The sequence below is a fragment of the Galleria mellonella genome, unplaced genomic scaffold, assembly GCF_026898425.1.
Source record: "Galleria mellonella isolate WM207_F2 unplaced genomic scaffold, CSIRO_AGI_GalMel_v1 utg173, whole genome shotgun sequence".
NCBI lineage: Eukaryota > Metazoa > Arthropoda > Insecta > Lepidoptera > Pyralidae > Galleria > Galleria mellonella.
In genome coordinates this window covers 8,811,091-8,837,358 of record NW_026442016.1, presented here as the reverse complement: position 1 = coordinate 8,837,358, position 26,268 = coordinate 8,811,091, and the positions used below count along the sequence as shown (strand labels likewise).

The window sequence follows — 26,268 nt, the reverse complement described above, 5'->3', positions numbered from 1 at the left end:
CGGTTAAACAACAACAAAATTGACAACAGATCGCAAGGTTATGATTCTTAGCAGGGGCGGCCTCTTAATTCGTTAAGATTAAAGCGGCAACAGTCGCTGTCGCAGCAGTAAAGTTTGCTCGTAAATCTGGCATCACGGCCCGGTCTTAGCGCGTAATGAAAAATATAAAATAGGGATCAGTAAAGCAATTACGAAACCGACGATGGCAGAATGACATCTATAAAAAAAAAACAAATTTTATTTCATTTATGACATCATTATGCACTGGGTCCTATTATAATAATAACTTTGTTTTGTTGTCATTGTGTGTGACACATTAAAACGTTACGTCGTGAAGTTACAACACCAAAATTACTATAGATAGCGTCGTGTATCTCATAATATAATTTAAACAGATTTTCAAAGGAATCGCTTCTCAATTTATCTTAATTTTTTATCTATAATTTCATCTGATTTCATAAAAAGAAGGTTTTCAATTCGGTTCTATTATTTTATGATTGTTACCTCGGAGGTTGTAATTTATAAACCGATTAGAATTTCAGATTGGTCCCATAGAAATTTTATCAAAGTCATCGTATTACATATGATTAATTCGCCAGTTTTTTTTTTTTTTAAATCATTAATATTCCAATCGATAATGTTTAGTTACATACAAAGCAAAATGCCCCTTAATAACGAATAAACCAAAGAGAATAGAAACAGAAAAGAGTAACTGTTGCTTCTATTAGCGCGTATTCATTAATCGCAATACCCTATTAATTATTTTATTACTTGTAAAGCTTTTATATCAAATGTCATGCATTTACTACATGTATAAAACATTTTTCTAATGTCACGAATTCACGACTGTGTTTACTATTACTACGTATCATCCATATATGAATAATAATATCTCCTATTCTTCTATTATATATTATTTGAAAATTTATTTTTCGAAACGCCTGAGATTATTTTTTATTGTTCCTTTATTTTATCCAAGATAAAGTTTTGTGATAAAACATGAAGTAGTTTACAAGTTATCCCGATGACAGCGAAAGAAACGTGTTTCTTCTCGGACAATATCCTTTAAATTGCTTTTGTAGAAATCTACAAGGGTGCAATAACTTTATTAAATCGGTAAGCCTCCGAAGGAATCTTGAGAGGACGGTAATTAATTTTCATTAAGGGTTTGGGACGGGTTACTTTTAGCGTCGCGCCGAATTCAACGGGAAATTTATCGACGATTCCCAAATTGTGAAAATATAAAGCTTTTTAACCGACTATAGAAAGTATTATTCAACTATTCAGTGTTACTTAATTTTATTTTTTACCACAAAATAGTGGCGAATAAACGTACTGTAGCCTATTGATGCCTGAATAATAAATTATCAAAAAATTACACGTATAATTTGACATGAAAAAGAACAGAAGCTCCTTTTTATTCGTATTTCCCACTATATCCAGTCAAATGAACAAAATTATATTTTTACATAGCGAGCATGAAATATAATATTTCAATTAATAACCTATTACTCTTAATGTCCAAACTTTTGTAACCTTTTTTGCAAAATAAACGTTTTGTGTTTGAAACTTTCAGTGATTTTTTCATCTGCTGCAAACTGATAGATGCAAGTAGTTACACAGACTTTATAGCTCTCAAATAAATGAACCAAATTCAATGCTTCTTCTATTACTAAACTAATTATAATCGGCGATTTTTAATACAAAGTACTATATTTGGCCTTTTTTATGATTTTGTGAATAAAACTCCTTCAATATTTTTTTTATAAACAACCCTTGAGACTGCCTACTTCAAACCCAACGAATTCTTTTAACTATACCTACAAAATTTCCTTATTCTCTCGACTAATAAAACACTAAAATATGCTAACTGATTTCGGTAAAGAAAGAAAACAAATTTAAGAAATTAAACTCTTAAACATCGTAAATTGTCTTTAATAAACTTTTTGCTAATAGAATTTTGAATAACGGAGTAAATTAACGTCTAATATAATTTATGATTGTTTTAAGCATTCTAAAAAAGGAAAAGGTTCCGAGTTCACTTTTTTGTATTTATGTCAAATCTTAACCAATTTTGATAACTCTTTTTGCATACGATAGAATTTACACCCGTATTCGTTCGATATGAATTTTATTACAATTAGTAGTTCAGGAAGAAAAAAATATTATTCCGAAATAATTATCAAAATCAGTTTAGCATTAACGTAAATATACATAACATACACACAAAAAGGGTGAATTTAGAAGCTCCTCATTTTAGAATAATGTTATTATCATTTCAATGTTTTTCAAACGTTCGCTTTAAAAACATTCAAAGTACCTATCAAAATAGAGGATTCTTTATTCACATCAGTCAAGTACGACCCAAGAATTAATCATACCGTCTCAAGTCATGCCGAAATTCCCTTGCAACCTGTGGAAATGAGATATTCCATTTCCTATCTTGTCTGTGCAAATACCGCAGACAGCTTCACTAAAGAAACATTTTAAAATCTATTTCCTGAAGTACACAAGAAATAAATTCAAAAATTTCTTACAAAATAATCCTTAGTAAATATGATATATTATTTTTTAATTTCCTAATGATTCTAAGAAATTTTAAACTCATCCTATAGTTCCATTCTAATTTACGCAAGTATATAGTTATTTAAAAATAAATGTACGATCTATACGTAAAAAATTAAGTAAATAAATAAGTAAAAACCTACAAGTTACTAACCACTGTGTATAGTACATTATTCTATTTGTATGTATTCATGGCTAGTTTCCGGGGAAGAGATAATACGATTTTTTTATCTAATTCTACCAAACACACTAACTAACTTATCCAATTTGCTAACATTTGGTTAAACACCCAGCACCTAGAAACGAGGATGAAGACCGCGACGAAACTTTTCCAATCCAATGCACGCACGCACTTCTCACCAAGCGGGCCTTTCACCAAGTCGTTCCTTTGAATCCACTTCCCAATTGTCTCAATACGAACATGAGCACACTAACTTTTACATTTAAACTTTGTTGTAGTACTCTTAGAAAGAGTACGGGAAGCCTTTACAACTCTATTACTGAGGTCTGAGACTCTCTCGTGACATGTATCGATGATTATTAGATTATTTGTACTTTTAGCCAGAAGATTTGAAAAACAAACAATATCTACTTAGATTCAGGATATAAACTCTGTACTCAATGAGTTTCCATGAAATCCTATAATGTTTCTTCCAATATGCTTTCAGAAATACTATTGATTTAGAACCCAAAACCAATAAATAGGTTGATAACATATAAAAGAGCGAAGTGTTGTTTGTAGTTATTATTTACTATAAGTTTATGTAGTACTGGTTATCATACTGGATAACAGTTGGATGTTTGTTAAAAGAGATCTAATAGTCCTTTATACTCAACACAAATACATTTCGATGAGTTAGATGAGGGCAAAAAAGCTATATATAACATAAATACAAACATATTGATAATGATCAAATATTTTGGAGATACCTTACACTAAAAAAATTAATGCAGTTCATGAAATTTCCTAACTATAAGTGCATTTCCGTTTGCAACCAACAGTTTTTTTTTTTTTGCCTCGCAAAGAAAACTGCAACTTCAATCGTCACAATATTAATTTGGAACCAACCCGAGCGTAAACTGTAACGATTAAAAAATAGATTATGATACTTGAACAATCTGTTTAATTTATTTAGTAATATTCTTATCGGAAAAAATAAAACTTTTCAAATGTATTATCTAAAAATAATACATGTGATCAAATAAAAATAACATAATTATTATTATAGGGGCCACCAAGTTATAGTCAAAAGATCGACATCGTTGGCACGATAAATCAAGTTTTTCAAGTTTTTGCCTAGACTAAGGTTATGCTAAAAATAAGACTGGCTTGTACAATGCATTTTCTAGCAGACTTCTATTCTTGTTTTCTATTTTGTATTTACTGCGTTTTCTGCTTCTCTTATTCATCGTAGCGAGCATGACGACATTTATAAAGTACGTAAGAAATTTTTGACGTTTTCTGACCCATACTTTGTTGGTGAAAATATTAAGTTGCGAAGGTAGATCATATCATGATCATTATCATTGCAGCCGTTATCTGTCAATTGATGAACATAGGCCTCTTCCATAGGTTTACAGTCCCATGGCAATTTACCATTCGGGGATTTTTGCCAGTAGTTACCACGCTTGGCAGGCGGATTGGCAACCATGATTTAACATTTCATGATGCTTTATTAGGGACGCTGCTACCCATCTCTCGACCATTAAGTAACCCTTGTCGCCTCTTACGGCACCCACGGGAAAAGAAGGAGTGGCCCATTCTACGCCGAGACCACACAGGGTAGATCTATATATATATATATATATATATATATATATATATATATATATATATATATATATATATATATATATATATATATATATATATATATATATATATATATATATATATATTGATCTCAAAAGGACATTACAGGTTTGAAGAATGTGAATTAGGACTTTTAGTCCAGCTACATTTTGTCCACTGTTGAGGAAATTCGACCCCCTATCCGCTATTGACGGTGACTTCAGACGGCTAGTTTCTCTCATATTTTTTAATGTACAAACCGTAAAGTAAAAAAATCATATTCGTATTCAAATTCATACAACGTATTTAAGAAAGGCGCTTTAAATTTCATGGAAGCAGTCATGAATCACTTTGAGGACAAAGCAATGTCTCCCCGCGCCTGAACGGCCTGTCAAACTTTTTCAATTCCAAGTGCGAAGGTTAAAACATAATATAGTAATGGCATCCAACATTACTCCACTTGATACTGATACCCGTCGGCGAGTCACCAACTTAATGCCTCATCACGGTGACATCAGGTCTGCATAATTAAAAATCTCTGAGAACTCGGAATCAATTCATAATCGTCCTCTTAGTCATTCGAATTCGTCAAAAGATACAAAAGAGACGAAGATGGGAATAAGGTAATATTCAAAATAAACTATTAAAAAAAAAGATAGGTGCGAGTAGAATTCGTGCTCTCAGGGTTCCGTGTCGTTACATATATTAGAAATGTTAAAATGTAATATTTAGATGTTCTTCCTTCTCCTATTGAAATATTTCAACAAGAGGAGATTCACTATTCGTATCGTATGCATTTTTATGTATATAATAATTTCAAAGTGTTTCCGCACTTGTTTGGCAGTTTAATCGAAAGTATTTCATTTTAGTTTAAATAAGTTATTCACAACTTTTAATTCAAAACACAATCATAAACTCTTTTAAATTGATTAACTTTTAAGTTAAAATTAAAATTTCATACAAATGAGGTATCCAACGTAAAAAAATATTTATAAGCATTCATTATACAGGTAAATAACAATTTGCAACATTATTTCGTAAATAAAAGTTATTTTATATAGCCAATACTATTTTACAGGCGTTATCACCATATGATGCTGATAAACATACTCGAAGCATTTTGAAAACTGCTTGCAATTCGTGAACAAATTCGTCCCGTTGTCCCATCTGCTACATTTATCAGCCGAGAGTTTATTCATCGTCCATTTATTCGCTCGGCTTTTGGTCGGTTCAGGCGGCTCAAGTCGCCCGTTGAGTGCACTAGCGTGTTGGAAACTTGGAGGCTACCCCAACTTTGTTTCCACTAGATCGAACAATACTTGAGCACTTCACTCATAATATCTGATCAAGTGGAAATGAATTTTTGGCTTTGCGATCATTCGCTTCTGATTGTATTATTCGAAATTCGAATTTTTTTTTATATATTCATAATATTTGAAACTGATTTTATCTATTGCCATTAGTACTTAATTTAAAAAATATTATTAAATTAGTATATTAATTTAATAATATTTTTGGCGGGTAGATAAGGTCTTATTTCTTTTCTTTCCTCGAAAACAAATTAATTGTTTAAGTGCTCTATGTTACCTCGTACTGTACACGTGTCTGCATGTATTTCATTTGGAAATTTCGGAATTTTATTTAGAGCCACAAAAGGAAAGTTTGTACTAAAATCTCCTTTCTGTAAAATTTTCCAAAGTTGTCCTTTGTTTTCTCTTTATTCGCTAAAAATGGATGTATAAATATTTTTATTTGGATACTAGCTCATGGCACTATTTAATGTGAGCTGTTTAATGATCCGTGGACGAGATTTTGTATAAAATGATGCGAAAAAGGTCAGTCCTCATTGTTCGTGTCGACTACTATTATTATAAATGCTAAAATAACTACAATTATAATAGTTTAATAGAGTATGATGATATCAATGCAAGTATACAGATATGTGCATATATATCGTCACACTCGTAATTGTTTTACTGTTATACATAAATAGTTAACATATGTTTGATTTTTCAAAGATTTCTTTTTCTTTGTTTCAGCTAGTACGAACCTAGTGGGCAAGTTCACGCAGAGCGTTCGTCGGATAGTTCAAGATGTCAAAGATGAGGGCACTTCTAGTAAGTATAATTTTATTATTTATATGTAAAATCATCGTCATATCATCAGAAAGTCACTGTCAAATAAAGCATTACGATTAAAAGTTACATAAAGAATGTGAAAATATTTTTATTTGGAAACTAGCTCATGGCACTATTTAATGTGAGCTGTTTATTGATCCGTGGACAAGATTTTGTATAAAATGATGCAGTATGGTCTGGAGTATGTTCTCATGTCCAAATAATTTTTCTAAACCTACTAATTACAACTTTTATATACTATTTTACAATTAAAACTACTTATATCGATTTTAAAACAATACTAAAGCGGCTCCTTATTATAACATGCCTTCTTTATATACTCTAATAAATTTCTGACGCCTAAATAGATTTTTGTTAATAAGTAATGCCCCAGAAAAAAATAAAATTTAAGTATGTAAATAATTTTATATTTATTCATTACCAGGCGGGCAGACAAAGGAAGAGGTGATCGAAACAAATGAGAGACTGCGAGCGGTACGGGTGAGACTGGATGAGAACTATGATACAGCAAAGAAAGCTCTTGTGACGCTAATGGCACGGTACAGCGAATCTAAATCTCAGAGGAACGTGTTTACTAGATACCCGATGCTGAAGGCTATGATTAAGGTAAATGACAGCAATATTAATTTAGTAATATACTTCAAATATAAGTATTTTTTATAGATGTAAATAGAATGTTAGCCCCGACCGCATCATTGATTTACGCTTTCAACGTATCAATATAGAATAATAAGTGATGATTATAATCATGTCAGCTGAGCCACGGTAAGGAAATCAATAGGAATTAATCATGGTGGTTTCCAGGACTGCTTGGATGTAAATCTGATGGTGTATATAGCTACTACTACTAGCAATGAGGCCAATAATCCCTTTTACTAATATTTCCCTCCAGCGTTTAAATCCTCTAGTTTAGTTAAGCCGGTATGATCATTTATAATTTATTTGAATATTTATTATAATACTCATTGTATTGGTATCCTCACACCAAGAGTTTCTATGCTGCCTTTTTTATACACAAAGATCTCTGACCTAATATATTAAACACCAACTGCACATGTCAAACTTGATAGATTAAGATCCTGCTGCCTAAGAGCAGGAAGGAGAATGGATTGTTAGTAATGGGGATCTAATAACTCCATTTACCAGAGGGAGACTTTGTACAAAGGTCGATTGCTATCCAACCTCTATCTAGGTATCCAACCTCTGTCCTATTCGTGTTTCAACCGTAAAGCAATTGTGTTTGCATGGCTGTGTTTCGGTTTGAAGGGTGAGATATAGCGTGAATTTACTGGGTACAGAGGAGTAACACCTGAGCCTTCAAGAATGGCAACACATGGGGGGTATCATGGGTGAAACATTATACTTTGTTATATCCATGGTACTGCTCATGTCTATAGGCGACGGTTACCACTTTCCATCAGGTGAGCCGTCAGCTTGTTTGCCATTGTAAGTTGTATAAAAAAATATACCCTATCAGATCGATATCCACGCGATTCCCCTTAGAAATCATTCAGGTTAATTCTTGTCGAATTTGTCATGATGGGGCAATTGACCTGACTTCAGCCTCACCTATCATTCCTCACTGGTGCCCAACTAGTATATAACAATGTCGTGGGTGAAGTTATAATTTCATTTACACACATAAAATAAATTGAGAGCAGCCATTCCGAGTGCGTTCTATTGTAATATTATTATACTATATATTGTATTAATATTATTTTCTGCTGATCTATTATTTAAAAGACGTTTTATTAAAAAGTCTTATAACTGTAGAAATCAGCGGCAGGAACGTACTTAATAAAAAATAAAATAAAAAACCTTTAATGTTATCCTTATTTTTACATAATTATAAAGGTACTAAATAAAAATGTTACTAAAACTGACTTTTATAATTTATATTGAAATTAAATATTTAAAACGGTTGTTAACCTAATACAGCTTGTTCTACGTAGGCCTCCTCTAAAGATTTCCATTCTTCCTTCTCTTTTGCTTTGCGAATTCATACTGGACATGCTGTTTTCCTAATGTCATTCCCCCATCTTTTATTTTGTCTATCTCTATTTCTTTTACTGTCCTTTCGGTATCATTCTGTTATTATTCTTGTCTATTTCTCTTTCTTTTCTCTTATCATGTATCCTGCCTATCTCCACTTAAGTTGTTTGTAAGTTGCAAAGTATTCTTAAAATGTGTCTTACTTTATATTGTTTTAAATTTTGCTGATAATAAGCAATAACAATTAACACTCGGTAAACGGAATATACAACTTTATTATAATATAGAAGGGAATGAAACAACAAAACACATACTCCCCCAAGCCGACCGGGAGCTTACTTAACTTAATTGAACCTCTAAATTCAGACATAATGCTAAATGTTCTCACCAAGCTAAATTAGAACATGATCGTTGACATTTATTTTTCGTAATAGTAAGTCGTGCGTTCTCATTTATAATTGTCAATTCGTGACATTTAATTGTTACTGAATCGTGTCTTTAGATATATTCGTAATTTTTGACGATCCATTAGAATTTAAATTTTAAAACTGATTTCAATGATTACTTTTGCTATCGACACGATTTACCCTCCTGTTGATTCCCTAATAATTTTATCATTATTATTAAATAGGGTTTTCTTATTGAAAATCTGAATCATATTTCAAATTGTCAATTCTGCTTAGTTATTGTAGTATTCACAAAGCGTGTCATGTTGTATTGTCGGTTTCATGAATACCTAAGTAATGACAAAGGCAAGCGAATGTTCCGGAATCTCCTAGTTAAATTATCCTCTGTTTGCCACAGGCTCCGCAGTAATTACATTGAGAAATTAACCACGACCCCTAATAGCTATTTTCAAGAAGCGTCGCTTGTAGATAAAGCTGATTAATCTACATAACATAAAGAGGAAACTGACTGATCTACGAACAACCGAAATTGTTCGATCTAGATGGATTGTTGGTCTTATTCTAGAAATATGAAATCTGCATTCCATCTAAAAGCTTGCTTATGTGAGCACTAATATGTACTCGTATTTATTGTGTGATTTGTAGCATTAAACATTTTGCTCTTTAAAAAAAAGTAACTGCGGTCATGATAAATTAATATTATTTATCTATACTTATAATAAATCTGTAGAGAGGTCAATTCTGTACATGAAATATAAATATAAATATAAATATAAAAATAACTATCAGGGGGTGATTAGTAATCGATACTGATGCCAATAATGCAATCAGTAAGATTTTTGTCTGTCTGTCTGTCTGTATGTTCGTTATAGAAACAAAAACTACTCGACGGATTTTAAAGAAACTTGGTACAATTATTCTTCATGTTCCTGGGCAGGTTATAGTATACTTTTCATCACGCTACGATCAATAGGAGCAGAGCAGTAAAGGGAAATGTTAAAAATATCCACCCGTACGATGCCGGGACGGGCCACTAGTATATTAATATATTATATTAAAATTAATATGATATTATTTGGTAAAATAATTAGTAACATCTGTCCAGATTTAGAGACGATGTCGACAAATATGAAAAAATAGAAGTGAATATTTAAAGTCGGTTAAAAATTCCAAATTCAATCTTGATCACACTAAATTATTATAATGATTTTCCTATTTGATTAATATCTGTATAATAATTATGAATTGGTAAATGTGCAAATAGTTAATTATAAATAAAATATACCAAGAAAAGAATTTTGAGTATTCTCAAGGGAATAGAATATAGATTCCCGCAGGCAATACGAGTACTATAAGAAATAGCTAGTCTTTGATAAAAATGATAATATTTCTGAATAAAAACGTAAAAGGGGAAAATTGTATACCTACATGTATCTGCAAATGATCTCTGAAACCATAAAGGCTACAAACTTGTAATTTTGGCATAAAGGCTTCTCCTGTGACGTTGGTATCCACTTTTCGTGTGAAAATAGCTGAAAACGGATAGTATTTAGGCAGAACCATGTTTTCTACTTATATAACTATACAATATAACAAAAACTGTCGAATAATCTTTAAACCATTGACTTTTGAGAATATTTAATAAGTATGTCAGATTTTTAGTAACTAAACTTTCTTATTTAGATTTTCTTATTATGTTTGGAAAATATTTAAAAAATAAATATAATTTTAAATGAAAAAATAAATATTCTGCTTTTTTAATTCTTATATGGAATATATATGTAGTACAAACTAATTTATTATTATGTATAAAATGCCTGTAAAAGTGCTTGGACTTTGGGTATTTGTTACTTAATCACGCTGAAACGGTTTAATGAAATTTAATGAAATTTGGTAGAAATATACAATATACCTTAGTACATAGACTACTTTTATCCTAATTCATATGGGTAAAACTAAGGGATATAAATAGTTGTTTAATAATTTGGAAAATATATTATAATAAATATGAACTTAAAATTTCTCTAAGTCGTAATTTGTTGTAACAAGGTAGTAAGCTCATTAAAAAGGTTTATTACAATGAATGTCTCGTTTTATAGTTAATTAGTTATAATATACTTAGGACTTATAATCTACCTGCTCTCTAATCTAAAATTCTCAGTTACTACCATGGCAACTAAGATCGGCTACAACAATACCAATATTTACGATAAATTCTCAGTTAGTCCCATAGCAACGAGGATCAGCAAAAAGTTCCAGCCTGATCTAACTAGTCCTCTTCTGGACAGCTATAATTGTGTGAAAACATTCTAACTTAGTTAACAATCTCGCGAGGTGCGTACGTGCTCGACAATTCTCGTCCTTATTGTAAACGAGTCACGTAAACGAACCTTCCCTACTCAGCACTCCGCTGAATTTCTGCCCTGTCATTATATCTGTTGTGCTCCGAATGAAAAAAAAAAACAATTTAATCGCATTCATAAACTCTCTCGTTTGAGTGAAAAGATTTAGTTTGGATACTAATAAATTTCGATATTTTACATTATTCCAAAACAAAAATAACAAATTCAATAACGATAGAACTGCTCGCGTTAGCAAAAGATTTTTCTCAAGAGAGGGGAAACTTGCCTCCTAACTGAACAATTGAGGCCTTATACTTCTCGTTCGTTCGATATTACTTTTTATCGTAACGAAAATCCCTAACAGAGTTACAAAAAATGACGAAGTAACAAAGGCAATTTTAATCCTACTTTCTAATGTGGAAGTTTGTAAAGAATTTCAAATGACTTCAAAAAGAAGGAGGTTCTCAATTTGGCTATTTTTTTTATCTCATAATATCGTCAGTTATAAACCAATTTGGAATTATTTTTTATCTAAAAAGATAAGACTTACAGGTCTATTAGATAGATACTCTTTATTGTTTCCTCCAAAAGATTACAATAGCAAACTTATTATAAATATAAAAAAAAATTAAATCAAAATAACTAGTTTTGCCACATTTGAAATCAGTTTTTTTTTGGTGGAACACAATCCAAATACACAATATATTTGGATATATATTGCTCAATTGTGCTTAAATGGTTTCAACGCGAAAGAAGATACGGAGATACTCATATTTTGTGTTTCGTGTCATTCCCGTCTCAATTACATACTATTTTTAACCGACTTCAAAAAGAAGGAGGTTCTCAATTCAGATATACTTTTTTATATTTGTTGCCTCATAACTCCGTTAGTACTGATCCAATTTGGATTTTTTTTCTCTGAAAGGATATACTCACAAATTGATCTCACAGAAATTTTATCATAACCGGTTCATCAGTTCAGTTTTTAGATCAAAATATTTGGTTTTGTCACAATTAAAGTCGGTTTTTTTTTGTCAGACAATTTTTTATTATTTTTTATTAAAGTTATTTTTTACTGGTTTTAAACTACCCTTTATAACAATCCCTGTTTCTTGCATTTCAATGTAATTCCACCTTAATGAAATGTTTTCGCCAATTCCGAATTGATTTTTTTATGTAATCGATGGGATTTACTCCCATGTCCCTAACATATTAGTTTTATTAAGATTGTTGATTTTTTTACGGATCAAAATCTAAATTTTTTCGCATATCAGTTTCCTTATTAATAAATAACTTTTCCACTCTCGTTGTAAATAAGCAAGCCGGTCCTCGGGGTTGAATATTATTTACAACGACCGCTGAAACCCAGTCACGTCTGCTTATTGTGTCGTATGGTGTTACCGTGCGGAACGTTTTCTTGGTGTGTAGGGTTACCAACAATGCGACTTGCCTATTATATAAGCTTTTGTTCCAATAAATATTAATATAGTAAAATGAGTATATATTATGTGTTAGTTTCTGCCTACTACAATGAGAGACAGGCGTGATAGATATATATGTATGTAACACAACATGAGAGTGAACAACTTTCGATTGAAACATCATGATGATCAGTTAAGAATTTATGAAGAATTCACAAAAAAAGACCATTAAATTAAATTTATTTATTTTTAATTATGCATAAACTGACAATATTGTTAATAATAGCCATAAGAAGAAATTATTATTATTATCTATTTATTTTATTGTGATGACCCTAGATAGGTACGACAATTTTTTTTATGTATAACTATATATATACCGAGAATAACACTAAAAGATGTGTAGTGAGAACATATCAAATTTGATAAACTAATACGTGACATCATTGGGTCTTATCCACATAAATATTTCTCTCCGAATATTAATTTATGTTTCGAAAGCCCTACGGCTCTGGTTGCTCTTTGTACTAACATAGGTACGTGTTACAGTTCCAGACCTTTTACTTAATTATGTTCATACAAATTCATATCAAGCCTGACATTACAAATAAATATACAGAAATGACACGATATCACTGGGTATATATACCTATAGGATAGGTACTATTGTATATACCTACATACACATAGTGGGAGAATGGTATTTATTATTTAAATAATATATATTAATCATATATATAATTATATCACACACACTAACAAGACAAGTAGATATGATTGGACAAAAACAAGAAATAAAAACAAAAAAACAATTTATAATGACAAATATTGGAATTTAGTTAGGTTCTTGAAGGTGCCTAATGACTGGGCGCTGTGTATAGTAAGTTCCAAAATCTTACAGCATGCACACATGTAAGAGCTGTTAAGAGCTGCGATAAGAAGTTTTAAGGCGCAAGTTTTCAGCACTGCGGAAACCATAATTCTGCACATCCCCGAGAAATACAAATCGTTCATTAAGTTAATTAGGAGTAACATTGTTGAAAAGGATAGAATAGAGAAAAAAAATATGCCAGTTACTGCGAAGGCGAATTGAGAGCCACTTGAGTCACAGGAGGAAGTGTTAATAATGACGTCTAATAGACACATTACCAGCAATATACCTTATCAGGTCGCCCTCCTCGCGATTCCTCCTGGAAACTTACGTAGACAATTTATGTTTCAATTTGTCACGATGGCCTAATTGACCTACTTTCATCCTCAACTACCTTCTCTTAATGTTAGCCAGCCAGCGTATATCGATAGCGAAGGTAAACCATTCTATTTCCATTCATACCATTATCTATTGAAAAAAAAAAACGTACACATAATATTCATCATCTATCTCCTCACTAATCACTAATGTCAGTCAACCATTACTAGACGTCCTTGAATGGATGATCAAAGCTCTCCAATAATTGTAAATCGATAGATACAATCGGCACGACCAGTGCTGTCTCACGACTCGATCAATCACCTTTTACTCGATGATTCACGACATAGGCAACATCACGTAAAGCTTAATAACAAATCCGATAAGTGGAAGTAAAGTTTCGTGCATCGTTCCGTATAAAATAACAAGCACATTTTACTACGCAATAAAGCGATTTCAGTCAACAAAACACATCGGTGAATGATAAAATGTTTTGTAAATCCTTACATTTAAAACATTTAAATTTATTTAATTTGATGTGTTGTGGTCACCTAATACTAATACTGATGTTCTTGCAGGATCGTAGTTTAAAACCCAAGTTTAAGGTAGGGCAAAAGAACTTTTTGGTAGGGCAAAAGCCAAAATTAGGTGACTTCGAAAAAGCAAATCTGTCTAATTTTTTTGCGACTTTTCATTTTAAGGTAGGGCATTGAGCCTTTTAAGGTAAGGTATAGCCCGTAAATCCCCCACTTCCTAGCTACGGTCATATATTCTTTCCATTAAATGTTAACCTTGCTTGCGCTATCGATATACTCTGTCGTGGCACCAGTGAGAGATGATAGGTGAGGATGGAAACAGGTCAGTTGGCCCTTGTGTCGAATTCAAAAATATTTAGCTACTACAGTGATTTTAAGAGAAACTGCGTGAAAATCGGTCTAATAGGGTAAACTGCTAGTAATGGGGTTACTAATCTCCATTAACACTACTAAGAATCCCTTCTCCGTATTGAAATATTTGACGGTTTTAAAATATTGCTATCGTTAAATTACCGGTAAAGAAAGATGTTATTGATATGTTTTTATGTTTTGGTGTGATTTAAAACAAATATAAATGTTCAGTTTCTACCTTATTAAAGTACAGAGGTAATATATTACATATTGGTTATATTACATATTGGTTTGTTAAGAACTCGGAATTCTCGAGTCTACGAGTATACTTTATTTAGCAATAAACAATAGCTTTTCTCCGTGAAAAATTATAGTTTCAAATGCTTCAATTGTCTTAAAATTAATATAAGATCAATACGAGAATAAGCCCTATTAATTACAAAAATAATTTTGAATGTAGATTAAGAATCAGTCTAAAAAAAAGTTAAAGTAATTGATAACCGCCTTCTTTTTGAAATCTAATATGCCTTACCAATCCATTAAAGTTCCACTTTCGGCCATGGGGTTTCTCCCCATAAAAGAAGTATTTTTTACTTTAGATCCTCTGTATAGGGTTCCGTACCGAAATGTTAAAAGAAGTCCATACAATTTCGTCTTTATTTCTCAACAACCAATACTATACTATTGATTTGAAAGGTATATTTTCAGATAATGTCGACCCACCCTTGTTGCAAAAGGAATAATATGACCAAATCTAAGTCATTCTGGGCACTGCACTTATCGGGATTAATTAATCGACTTCAAAAAGAAGGAAGTTCTTAATACAGTTGTGTATATTTTTTTATTTTGAAGATTGGAATTTTTTTTTGTCTGAAAAGATGTTCATATTTAAAATTGGTCGTTCGTAATACATTGGGTAGAAAGTTTAACAAAATCATTTCAGTAGTTTAATTTTTAAATCAAAATAAGTAGTTTTTCCTCAATTGAATTTGGTTTGCTTTTTGTGGAACACAATCTTAAATCATTATCTATCAGTACGTCGACAAAGAGACAAATTTTAAATGACTTAAATAGCCAAGTTAAGTCACCTGAACGACAATCTTTTAATCAAGATTAACATACCCCTAGGGAAAAGCTCATAAATATGCAATTTATTCAACGGTAGCCACTTTGTTTCTTGTACATTTCTCTCATTAGATCAGATGCATAAAAAGTAATTCCTTTCAAAGCGAATTCCAAAATAAGGAACAAGTTTTTGTTTATCTGTATTTTTTTTGTGGCTATATTTTTTGATAACACATATTAATAAATAATAAAAAAAATTAAAATGTTACAATATCATTGAGTTTACCTTTTGACAATTTTATTTTAAACTTTTATGACGAAATTTTACCTTAGCTGCAAAAGAGACAGTAATTAAATTTATTTGCATATATATTTAACTTTACTTTTATTTCATCCGTCCGTTTAATATTAAATTTGTCGTTTTTCCTTGCAGAACAAACATCTGCTAATAAACACATAACGCATTTATTTTTTGAATTAAAATATTCTCAATCTAGGTTATCTACGAGAAAGCTTGCCCTTTATTGATATCTACATATTCGTCATGTCAGAAGTTACTCTTTGTTGCGGAGCAAGAAATATTACTAAACAACTGTCATAAGAATTTCAATAATCCTTAATTTTGTTATAATGGAAGATAGTGGCTTAATTCTATTCATTCCATTACAATAAAAATACTCTTGAAACCTTCTTTCTAGCTAACAATAAAGAATAAAGTAGACAAAGACACAAGCGCTTGCCAGTTGTTTGTTTTGTTTGCGTAACCTCTTGAAGATTGGCGGAAGACTTCCTTTTACCACATGGTAAAAGGAAGTCATATGATATTCAGAAATGTAACATTACATTTCTGAATATCATTATTGCTCGAATGTATCTTCAATTAAAGCAGAAAAAAAATCAACGTTAAAGATCTATACCAATAAATTTATTTACTATTTCGTTCTTTTTAAGGCAAAATTCGCTAAAAAATAAGCTGAACAATGACTTTATAATTTTTTTGTAATTATATTTATTAAACCGGTGGGTCTAGATATAGTACACTCTACACAAGAAGTATCTAGGTATTTATAGGTAATTAGCACGAAAGTATTTTCCGAAACACCTACAAATTAGAATGGGGAAAAAACGAGATCGCACTACAAATACAATGGCCAGTCTTAAAAGATATGTACCTACGAACTTATCGTTTCTAGGGAAACAGCACATAATGTAAATACGAGTAAATATATACTAAAGTAATTTGTTCGTTTGTTTATACTAAAGTAGTTTGTTAACAAAGGAATTTTATTTACAATTACTACGACGATAAGCATTTCCTTTTTAAAGTTAAAGAAGCGTTTAAATTAAGTACTAACTAAAGCCATTTTCTTTCACGACGAACGGTAAATATTAAAAAAATATTTATAAGTCTTGCCATCTTAAAATTAAAAAAAAGCGTATAAGGCAACTACTAAAGCCATTTGCTTAACTGAGGAATCTTACTGTTATTTTATTAAGACAAGCATTCGCGACTGGGAAAATGGTCTTTATCTGTCGGAACTGGCTGTGGTCCAGGAAAACTTATCCACTTTAAGTCTTGAATACGAACCATACTGTGATAGTCTAGGTTTAGTTGAACTGACTGTATAATATTGACATGAATTTAAAAAGTTAAGTCGTTCATTTTTTGCTTTTTTTAACCGATGAAAATTGTAATATCTAATTTTAAAAAGAGAATGTAAGCACATCGATAGTTTTTCGTATATATATACATATATTCGACAATTATAAATCTTTTACGCGTGACCGGCGTGGTCAGTGAACATATAGTTCACTGACCAGGAAAAAAATCCTTTATTCTTCTATGTACCATGTGTATACTAAATTTCATACTGATACCTTAAACCGTTAAGGCGCTATAAGGTAACAAACAGAGTTATTTTAGATCACATCTTCATTTATTAGTAAGGATTAGAGTAGAAGTACGAGTAACTTTTCTTAATATAAATTTAATCAAAAGCATTTAATAATTAAAACTTTTTTATGCTCCTATATATGGTTTGTCTACGAAAAGAATAGGCAAAAAAAATTTGATAACTTTTTTTAAACCATAAAAGTTCACTCTTATATTGGTCTTATATTTATTATCACGATTAAAGACCAATTTATTGTCCTATTAGTTGCCATACATGTACCGTAATAATCCTATCTATATCTTTTTTTTTATGCGCCTTAGAATAACAAACAAGCAGACGGCCCACCTGTTGGTAAGTGGTAACGGTCAACTATAGACATGAACAGTACCATGGACATAACAGAACTACTAAAACTAACCAAACTAAAGAAAGTAATGTTCTGCATAAATATGTAATTTAATATACCCAATATGTAATTTAAACAGCTCTTTGAATTTTATTAAATGTAACATCTTTAAATATAAATTTATTCGAGAATAATATAACTGACGCCTATAAAAATTATGTAGACATCAGTCTCGTAAAAATTTGCGAAAGTAAATCGCATTTTAAAACTACTTAAAAAAATGAGGCGGGTCTCAATTCGGTGATATTTTTTTTGTTTGTCACCTCATATCTCCGTCAATTACAAACCAATTTCAAAATCTGTTGTATATTTTAATTTTTAAATGTAACTGAATTTTTAAATAAAAAATATTCTTTTTGCCACGATTGAAGTTGGTTTTTTTTATAGAATAGAGTCTTAAATTTTTACAAGTTTTATTCATATTATATCAGCCCTTAACCATCCACTGCTGAACTTAGGCCTCCCCCTTGAAGGGTTTGCCAGTAGTTGGCATGCTTGGCAGGCAGGTTGGCCATCACAAGTAGAGATGCTAGATACTTAACGAAGTATATATGTATATATCTACATATATATGAGCTTGATGAAGGGTTGGCCCATTCTGTGCCACCGCTAGTAAGTTTGTTATATAGATATGGCAATATCACAAAAGCACTATTAATTAAAAAGTGAACTTCTCCATTGAAATAGTCTTTTATTAGTATAAAAAAATATAAAGAATGTGTTCCTTTTAGTGATACGCAAAATACGGTTTTCCAGCTTGCTTGCTTTTCAAACTTGTTGATGACATAAAGCGTCGACAAATAGGCGGCGTACGGGACAAAGGAACAGTTTGCAACTGAGTTCGATCATAATAGCAACAAGCCTTGTTACAAGTGTCCCCAGTTTGAGCAAAGCTGGCTTTAAACTTTACCTGTTACTGGCTCGTTTGTGATAAAAATGGACGACTCTCCTAGGCTTTAAAATCATAGCAAAGAAACTTTAACGGGTTATAAACAAACTTTATTGCAATCCTTTCAATAAATCATTCTAACCACCAAAGTGTTTGTGAGTTTTACATATTAGGGTATTAATATTATATATATGAAACTTTGTGAACATGTTTATTACGACTGAACTACTTTGGAATTTGGTTTTAAACAGATGGATCTAATCTATAATAAGAAAATTCTATAAGTTATTATAGAAATTTGTATCCTAATTCATATGGGAAAACAAATTAATTAACTTAATTAACATACATAGCTTAGCATACAAAGCTTAACTTATTTCAGGCTTTTGCTAATAAAATAAAAGTATGAGTTCAAAAAGAAGGATGTTCACAATTGGGTTGTATTTTTTTACTGTTTGTTACCTTACAACTCCATTAGTTTTAAACCGATTTGTTTTATTTATCTAAAAGGATATACTTACAGATTTGTTCTTGATTTGTTACAAAATCAGTTTAGTAATTTACTTTTTAAATTAAAATAACTGATTTTGCCACAATTGAAGTCTTTTTTTTATTGTGGAACAAAATCTTAATTATTAACAATTTAAATGCAATATGCTTTGTAAAATAATTACAAATTTTAATTCTGATATTTTATCAGTATTATCTATATGAATATCAAACATTTTCGTTTATAACATTCCAGGATGTGATTCGCCTAGAAACGCAGTACTGGTCCTTAGTCGAGATCCCGAGGCAGGAAAAAGCGGAAACAGTACCAGCGTTCGTGCTCCGAGCATGCGCCATCATGGAGAAGACACAGAAATCTGGAGAAGGTGTGAAGACATCTTCGAAGCTAGCTGAAGAAGCAGCAGACAGAAGGGAACGGATAGAAAGACTGAATGGTAATGTATTTTTTTATTGTCACTATGACTGAATAATTCTTGCACTCGATTTCTAAGTAAATGATATAAAATATTGTTTTACAAATACCTAAAGAGTCCCTTTTGTGTATCCATTATTAATGTTATTATATCAGCCGCTAACTGTCCACTGCTGAACATGGGCCTTAAGAATGGTTCATTCTTTGCCGGGAGCACACGGCAATTCAATAATATTATATTTACTGTAATATTATAAATTTGAAAGTGAATTTGTTTGTCACACACACACACACACATACGCGCGCTCGCACACACATACCCACATACACACACAAACATAATATTTAGCATGCAGAAGGATACGGAATACTTATTCCCGTTAATATATCCTGATCCTACTGCCTGCGGAAAAAATCAGAGACACGGTTTGAAAATAAAAAACGACATTTTGCGTAATAAGTAGGTATAATTAGAATGGTTAAAAATAAAAACAAAAAAATCGTGCCATCAATAAACCTTTTTCGATATTATTCACGGTAAACGCTTACAAAATTAATTGGAGTGTGTTCTTGAATCTAAATTAAATGTCGCGGTGGACCACAAGCTCGCTTCTAAGTAGGAATTAAGCACGAGCAAAACAAATTGAAACACAAACCGTACCGCCTGAGGATTGGATTGATAACGAGAAAAAAGATCTATAGGGTTTGTTCAAATGCAGTTTATATTAAATATAGGTATGTTAGTTCTTAACCACGACTTTTTCCACATAACCAGGATAGATTGATCGACCAACATAAAAAGTAACCTATGTTCATCTTAATCCTAACTCTATCAAGTTTTTTTTTATTGGTGAAAATGGTATAGTAACCCCACCTGCGCTAACGGGATACGCTGGCGAAGCACCAGTGAAAGGTGATAGATAAGAATGAAAACAGGTCAGTTATCCCATCATGATGAATTCATCAGGAATTAACCATGATAGTTTCCAGGGAGAATCGCGAGAAGGTCGACCTGGTTGGGTATATTACTAGTAATGGGTTCTCAGTCTCCATTACTAACAATCACTTTCCCCCCCCCCCCCACTTTATCTAGTTTGGTTATTAACTTACCAATTGTCATGAAATTATAGTACACTTACACTATTGATTGAGCTTTAAGAGATAAGGAAGCTGATGTTAGGAGGCAACAAACACTCACTTTAACATATCCAATATTATTTAATATTAGTACTAAATTGACATTGTATATAATATGCTATTGCTGTGTGATAGAATGGACCACCCCTTTCCTTGGCCGTAGGTGTCATAAAGCGATATAATTAAACTTAGCAGTCAAAAGATAGGCAATAGTGCCTTTCTTAAAACATCACCAAATGCTAAGTAGCCATACTTGATAAGCGAGTTGGCAACTGCTAGCCAACTCTCTTATCAAGTATGGCAACTACTGGGAAAACCCACTAAGCCTTTGATGATATTTTAAAAGGAATGCAGCTGCCCATCCCTCGACAATTAAGTGCTCTTAGTTGCCTCATACGATAACCACGTCTCTACCTCAATATTAATATGAAATACCTATCTTGGATTTTTACTGTTTGTTTTTATTATAATTATTTTATTGGTAAATTACAATGTTCAGAAATAAATAATGTATGCATTTAAGGCACATGAATTGATTTAAATAATTAGTATAAACAGGTATAATATTACGAACATTTGTGGTAATTACTCTAAAGATAATTTATAGCATTTCAGGTGTTACTATTGCGTATGTTTTAATTTGCCAACATGATCTCGTACTAGTTTATAAATATTATGAAAAGACCACAAATAATTTATTCTTACTTCAGATCTCTTGCCAGCCTAGTCGATAATTTCAAATAACATACATCACAAACATAAGATAGAACTCTCCCATAAAAGAAGGTTCTTAACTAGTATTGCGAGTACACTAAACCAAATAGCTTGGCAGTTTTTTTTTTGTTCTTTGCTTCCCTAGTCTGAAATTGACTATTACGATTAGGTAAGAATAAAATGAGTGAAAGAAGTGTGTTCTTCCTTTATAATGACACGGATAATTTTGTAATTTCTTATATTTTCAGACATGACAACGTCTCAAATAGAAGCCGAGAACACACAAATGACAAATGATTTGTATCGCCTGCTGAAGAAATATACTGGGCTAAGGAACCTCATCAGGGAGCTTAAGGTACACAACACTATCATTATTTAATTTTTTAAAAAGTACGTAAACATATTATATTGACATCCTAACAATAACAACATTAACAATTCAACGAAAATTAATATTTAGTACATTTAGTTCTATTAAAGTGATTTTTATAATCATGGAAAATACAAAATTTCCTGTTCAGTATTAACTAACGTCTGTGACGTATATGATTTAATATACCTACATGTATATGCACTCTGACGGTGATGATATACACAATATTTTCCGTTAATATCAAAAATATTTCAGTTTCCTTATGTGAAGCCATCCTACGATCCTATTGAAATTGCAAATATAAATATCATCATATCAGTCGTAAACTGTAAACTGCTGAATATAAGCTTCCCTTAGAGACTAGCTTTGCCATTGGGGGATATTGCCAGCAGTTGCGACGCTTGGCAAACGGGTTGGAAACCGCGGTGTGGTTTTAGTGATGTTATAAAAGGGACGCTGCTGTCAATCCAAATATAAAGTCGTTTGCTTGGGTATCTCTATCCCATTTGTGATTCAACGATGAAGAAGTTGTGTTTGATGGTTGTGTTTTGTTTGAAGGGCAGTGAAATTACAGGGTACAGAGGAATAACACCTGAGTCCTCAGAAATGGCAACGAATGGGGATACCCCCCATGCTTGGGTGAAACAGTATACTCTGTTATATCTATGGTACTGTTCATGTCTATAGGCGACAGTTACCGCTTTCCATCAGGTGGGCCGTCAACTTCATTGCCATTTTAAGTTGCATAAATAAATCCTTTATAATTTCAACAAGAACTTAATCTATTCATAATATATTTCAATCAATACGTTCAACAACTGAGCGTGACATAAATGGCATTAAAAATAAATATTCCTAATGGAATGATCTTTAAACAAATTACTTTGAAAATGTCATCTTTGTTTGTAAGAGTCGTACATAAGGGGTTGGCATTTTCAGCAAAGGGTATTAATATTGTTTTTTTTTTATCAGTTCCAACATTTCAAGATTGTAAAATGATATTAACAACGCTTCTATTTAAAATATGAATTATTGTTATATTGAATATATTTTACTTAAACTTTAACTGAATAAATACTATTTCCTTTTTTCAGTCGGAGTACGTCAGTTCGAAAATATACCCGATGTTTCCCCGATACACTATGCTGAAAGACATGATCAAGGATATCATGCATGATCCTGACTACATGGAAGTCTGCCATGAGGTTGACCCATAGCGCGGGGTGCGCAAATAAATGAGGCACTCCTTCACCGACCGCCAAAGGTCGAGTCGTCGCTAGCGAGATGAGACAATCATGGAAGTAAGAGCAAGAGAAATATATGTCTCCGTCGACAATTTTTATTGCAACGCTTGAATAATGATACCTAATTACTGACAGTAGAAGATCTATGGAAGGCATCTAATAAAATTGTAAAAAAATATCCATTCAATCCTTCGAAATTAAAATAATAAATATGACTGTTACAAGACACATTGCTCCAAATATTTTTATTTTCAAATCAGATCTTAATTAAATTTATTTTCATATTACTTTTATTCATGTTATTTTTATATGACGAAAACATTTAATGAAAAATTATAAATATATACCCAATAATCGACAACTGTTTAAATTTAATAAATCATGCAAAGAAAACAACTACAAGATAGATCTATCTAGTAAGTGCACATAGCAAAAAGAGAGATCGAAAACCAAAATTTCAATGCTTGTTATTTCTCTATATATCTTCCCCACAATGAAAATATATCAACACTACTAAGTTATACGATGCCGTTTATATGCTTCGTCTTTATATGAAGTAATAACTTTATCTACTGTCAGTACAGAGGAGAATATCTTGTGGTCACATATGGTGTGTTAGACGGAAGCTGTGGTGGCAGCTAGCGGCGAATAGTGTGACGAGTACTCGTTTATTTTGCGCTACTTTGTTCATTGGACTTTGTTTAGTGTAAGTTTAGATTCGGGTTTAGTGTTTACTAAGTACTCGTCCTTAACCATGCAGTGTCTTAGTTTCGCATTTATTTCTTCATACGTTCCTTCTGTGAAATGTGATTTCTGATTACTACGTATTTTTTATTTCGATAACAGAATTATACAAGGTGGCACCATGTTTCTTTACTTGGAAGGTAGATGTACAATGTTTACATAAAATGGTTGCTTAAGCGATGTCTGTATTAGTTACTTACACTCTAACTCCATATTATTTTTTTCGTTTTGGTATTGGTAGGACTGGCTAGATAAGAAAAGATTCCAGAACATCTTGTATAAAGGTCAAGGAATTATAATATATTTAAACAATATAAACTCTATGCAAGCATTAACATGCTTGAGTCTATATAATAATTCCATTTTTTTAAGATCTTGATCTACTAAAAAAAGTCATATTAATTGTATCGCTTGAATATTATTTTAATCATTGACTTCCAGTTGTTCAAAATACATAATTAAATACCTAAAACAGATAATAGGTGCCATCTTGTTTAATACGAAGCTTTTAATGTTTGCTGTTGTCATATACGTATAACCCTAAAACATAATCACTTTTAGACAATCTATTTAATCGTACTTTTCATCTAGTCATTCTTATACCTACTCTTGTCATATCAATATTACATATGAAATTTCTTTCATCTCTATACAGGATGAAATATAAATCATTAGCATCCTTTTATAGGAATATAAAATGTTTCACCAAAGAAAGAAAAAAAGGCGAAATACGACAAAAATTTTGAGCACTCCGTACTTAATACAGCACGTACGATAAGTTAATATTGAAAACTCAAAATTTCTTGTCATTTTTGAATGAAATATCTTCCCTAATTAGAATCTATGGTTTAGCATAGATTCGATGCAATAGAAGGTAGATTTTTATTTTTATGTACTGCTAACGACTTGGATTTCAGCCTGTATGAAAAGAATATCCTAACAGCTTTATCTATACTGTGTAATGTATGTGTACCCATATAATTGTTAATAGACATATATAGTATATAAAGAATTGAATGTATGTGCATACGGATAAAAATGCCATTGTATGTGTTCAACATTGAAATAGTAATTGTTAATTTAGAATATTATACGGAAAAGGTTAATTGAAAGGTTGTTTGTAAGTTTGGCGCTGATCTGCGTGAAGTTATAGGTATTAAAAATATATCTCACTTTTTTATTTTATCTACATTTAGTAGAAGTAATGGTACTATATACAATTAAACGTTTGTACATTGCAATGTGTTATTAATATGGTATATAAATAATATAGATAAATTTATACAAGAATGAAAGCGAACCTGTATCTACGATATACTCTTTTTCATATCTGAAATACCATATCATAATACCTACTTGTTAGTAAACGTCTATTATTTTAGACCGTAATTTAAAATTGCATGACGAAATAAAGTTACACAAACAGATTAATATTTATTCACTATCAGTCCGAACAAATGCACCAAAATTCACTCTACATGTCTCCCTAGTTGTTGAAAATATAAAAATATAATTTTTTTAACTATTAAATACTAAAGTTGCAAAGAAATATACGCCCACCTGAAGGTTACACTTAACCTCCTTTTTTGAATAATGAAAATATTTTTTATAAAAAACACCATAAATAACGTATATCTCAAGTTGACATTAATGGTGGTTATAACAGAAAATTTTATGACCTGACATGTCTGTCGTTTCCGAAAATTGTTTCGACTTCATTCAGAAGTCTTCTTTTTATTCCTTCTTCTTTTTTAAACTTTTTCATTATACATATATATAGACTTATTATATACATATTATAAACTAAAATTTCAAAAATAATAAAAGCGTAAATTACTTTTAAGAAAGCATTTATGAAGAGTGTTTTGAATGAATTTATTAAGGAACCAATTTCGGACTATTCATCATAAAGATGATGTTTTAATAAAAATATCATCTCACACAAGAGATTAGAGTTCAATATGATATTTAATAAAAAAACATATTGACAAAATATTGTTGCTTAAAAGCAAAATATTTTTTTAATGTTAATGAATCATAAATAACATTCCGATTAGAAATTTGGAAAATAACTTATGTAGTTAAAATTATTATATTGTATACTGACCTAATTATTCTCTTTCTATAAAAATATTCCAATTTTGAT

General features: G+C 31.2%; 1 protein-coding gene across 1 annotated transcript in view; it reads left to right on the top strand.

The window, feature by feature from the left end:
* Positions 1–25,860, top strand: part of LOC113515597 (uncharacterized) — a 198,233-nt gene extending 172,373 nt beyond the window's left edge. Inside the window, exons 3-7 of the mRNA XM_031912454.2 lie at positions 6,397–6,474; positions 6,920–7,101; positions 19,734–19,932; positions 22,010–22,116; positions 23,229–25,860. Coding sequence (XP_031768314.1) covers positions 6,397–6,474; positions 6,920–7,101; positions 19,734–19,932; positions 22,010–22,116; positions 23,229–23,351 — 689 coding nt within the window. The 3' untranslated portion in view covers positions 23,352–25,860. The remainder of the gene's footprint in view (positions 1–6,396; positions 6,475–6,919; positions 7,102–19,733; positions 19,933–22,009; positions 22,117–23,228) is intronic.
* Positions 25,861–26,268: the final 408 nt, after the last annotated feature.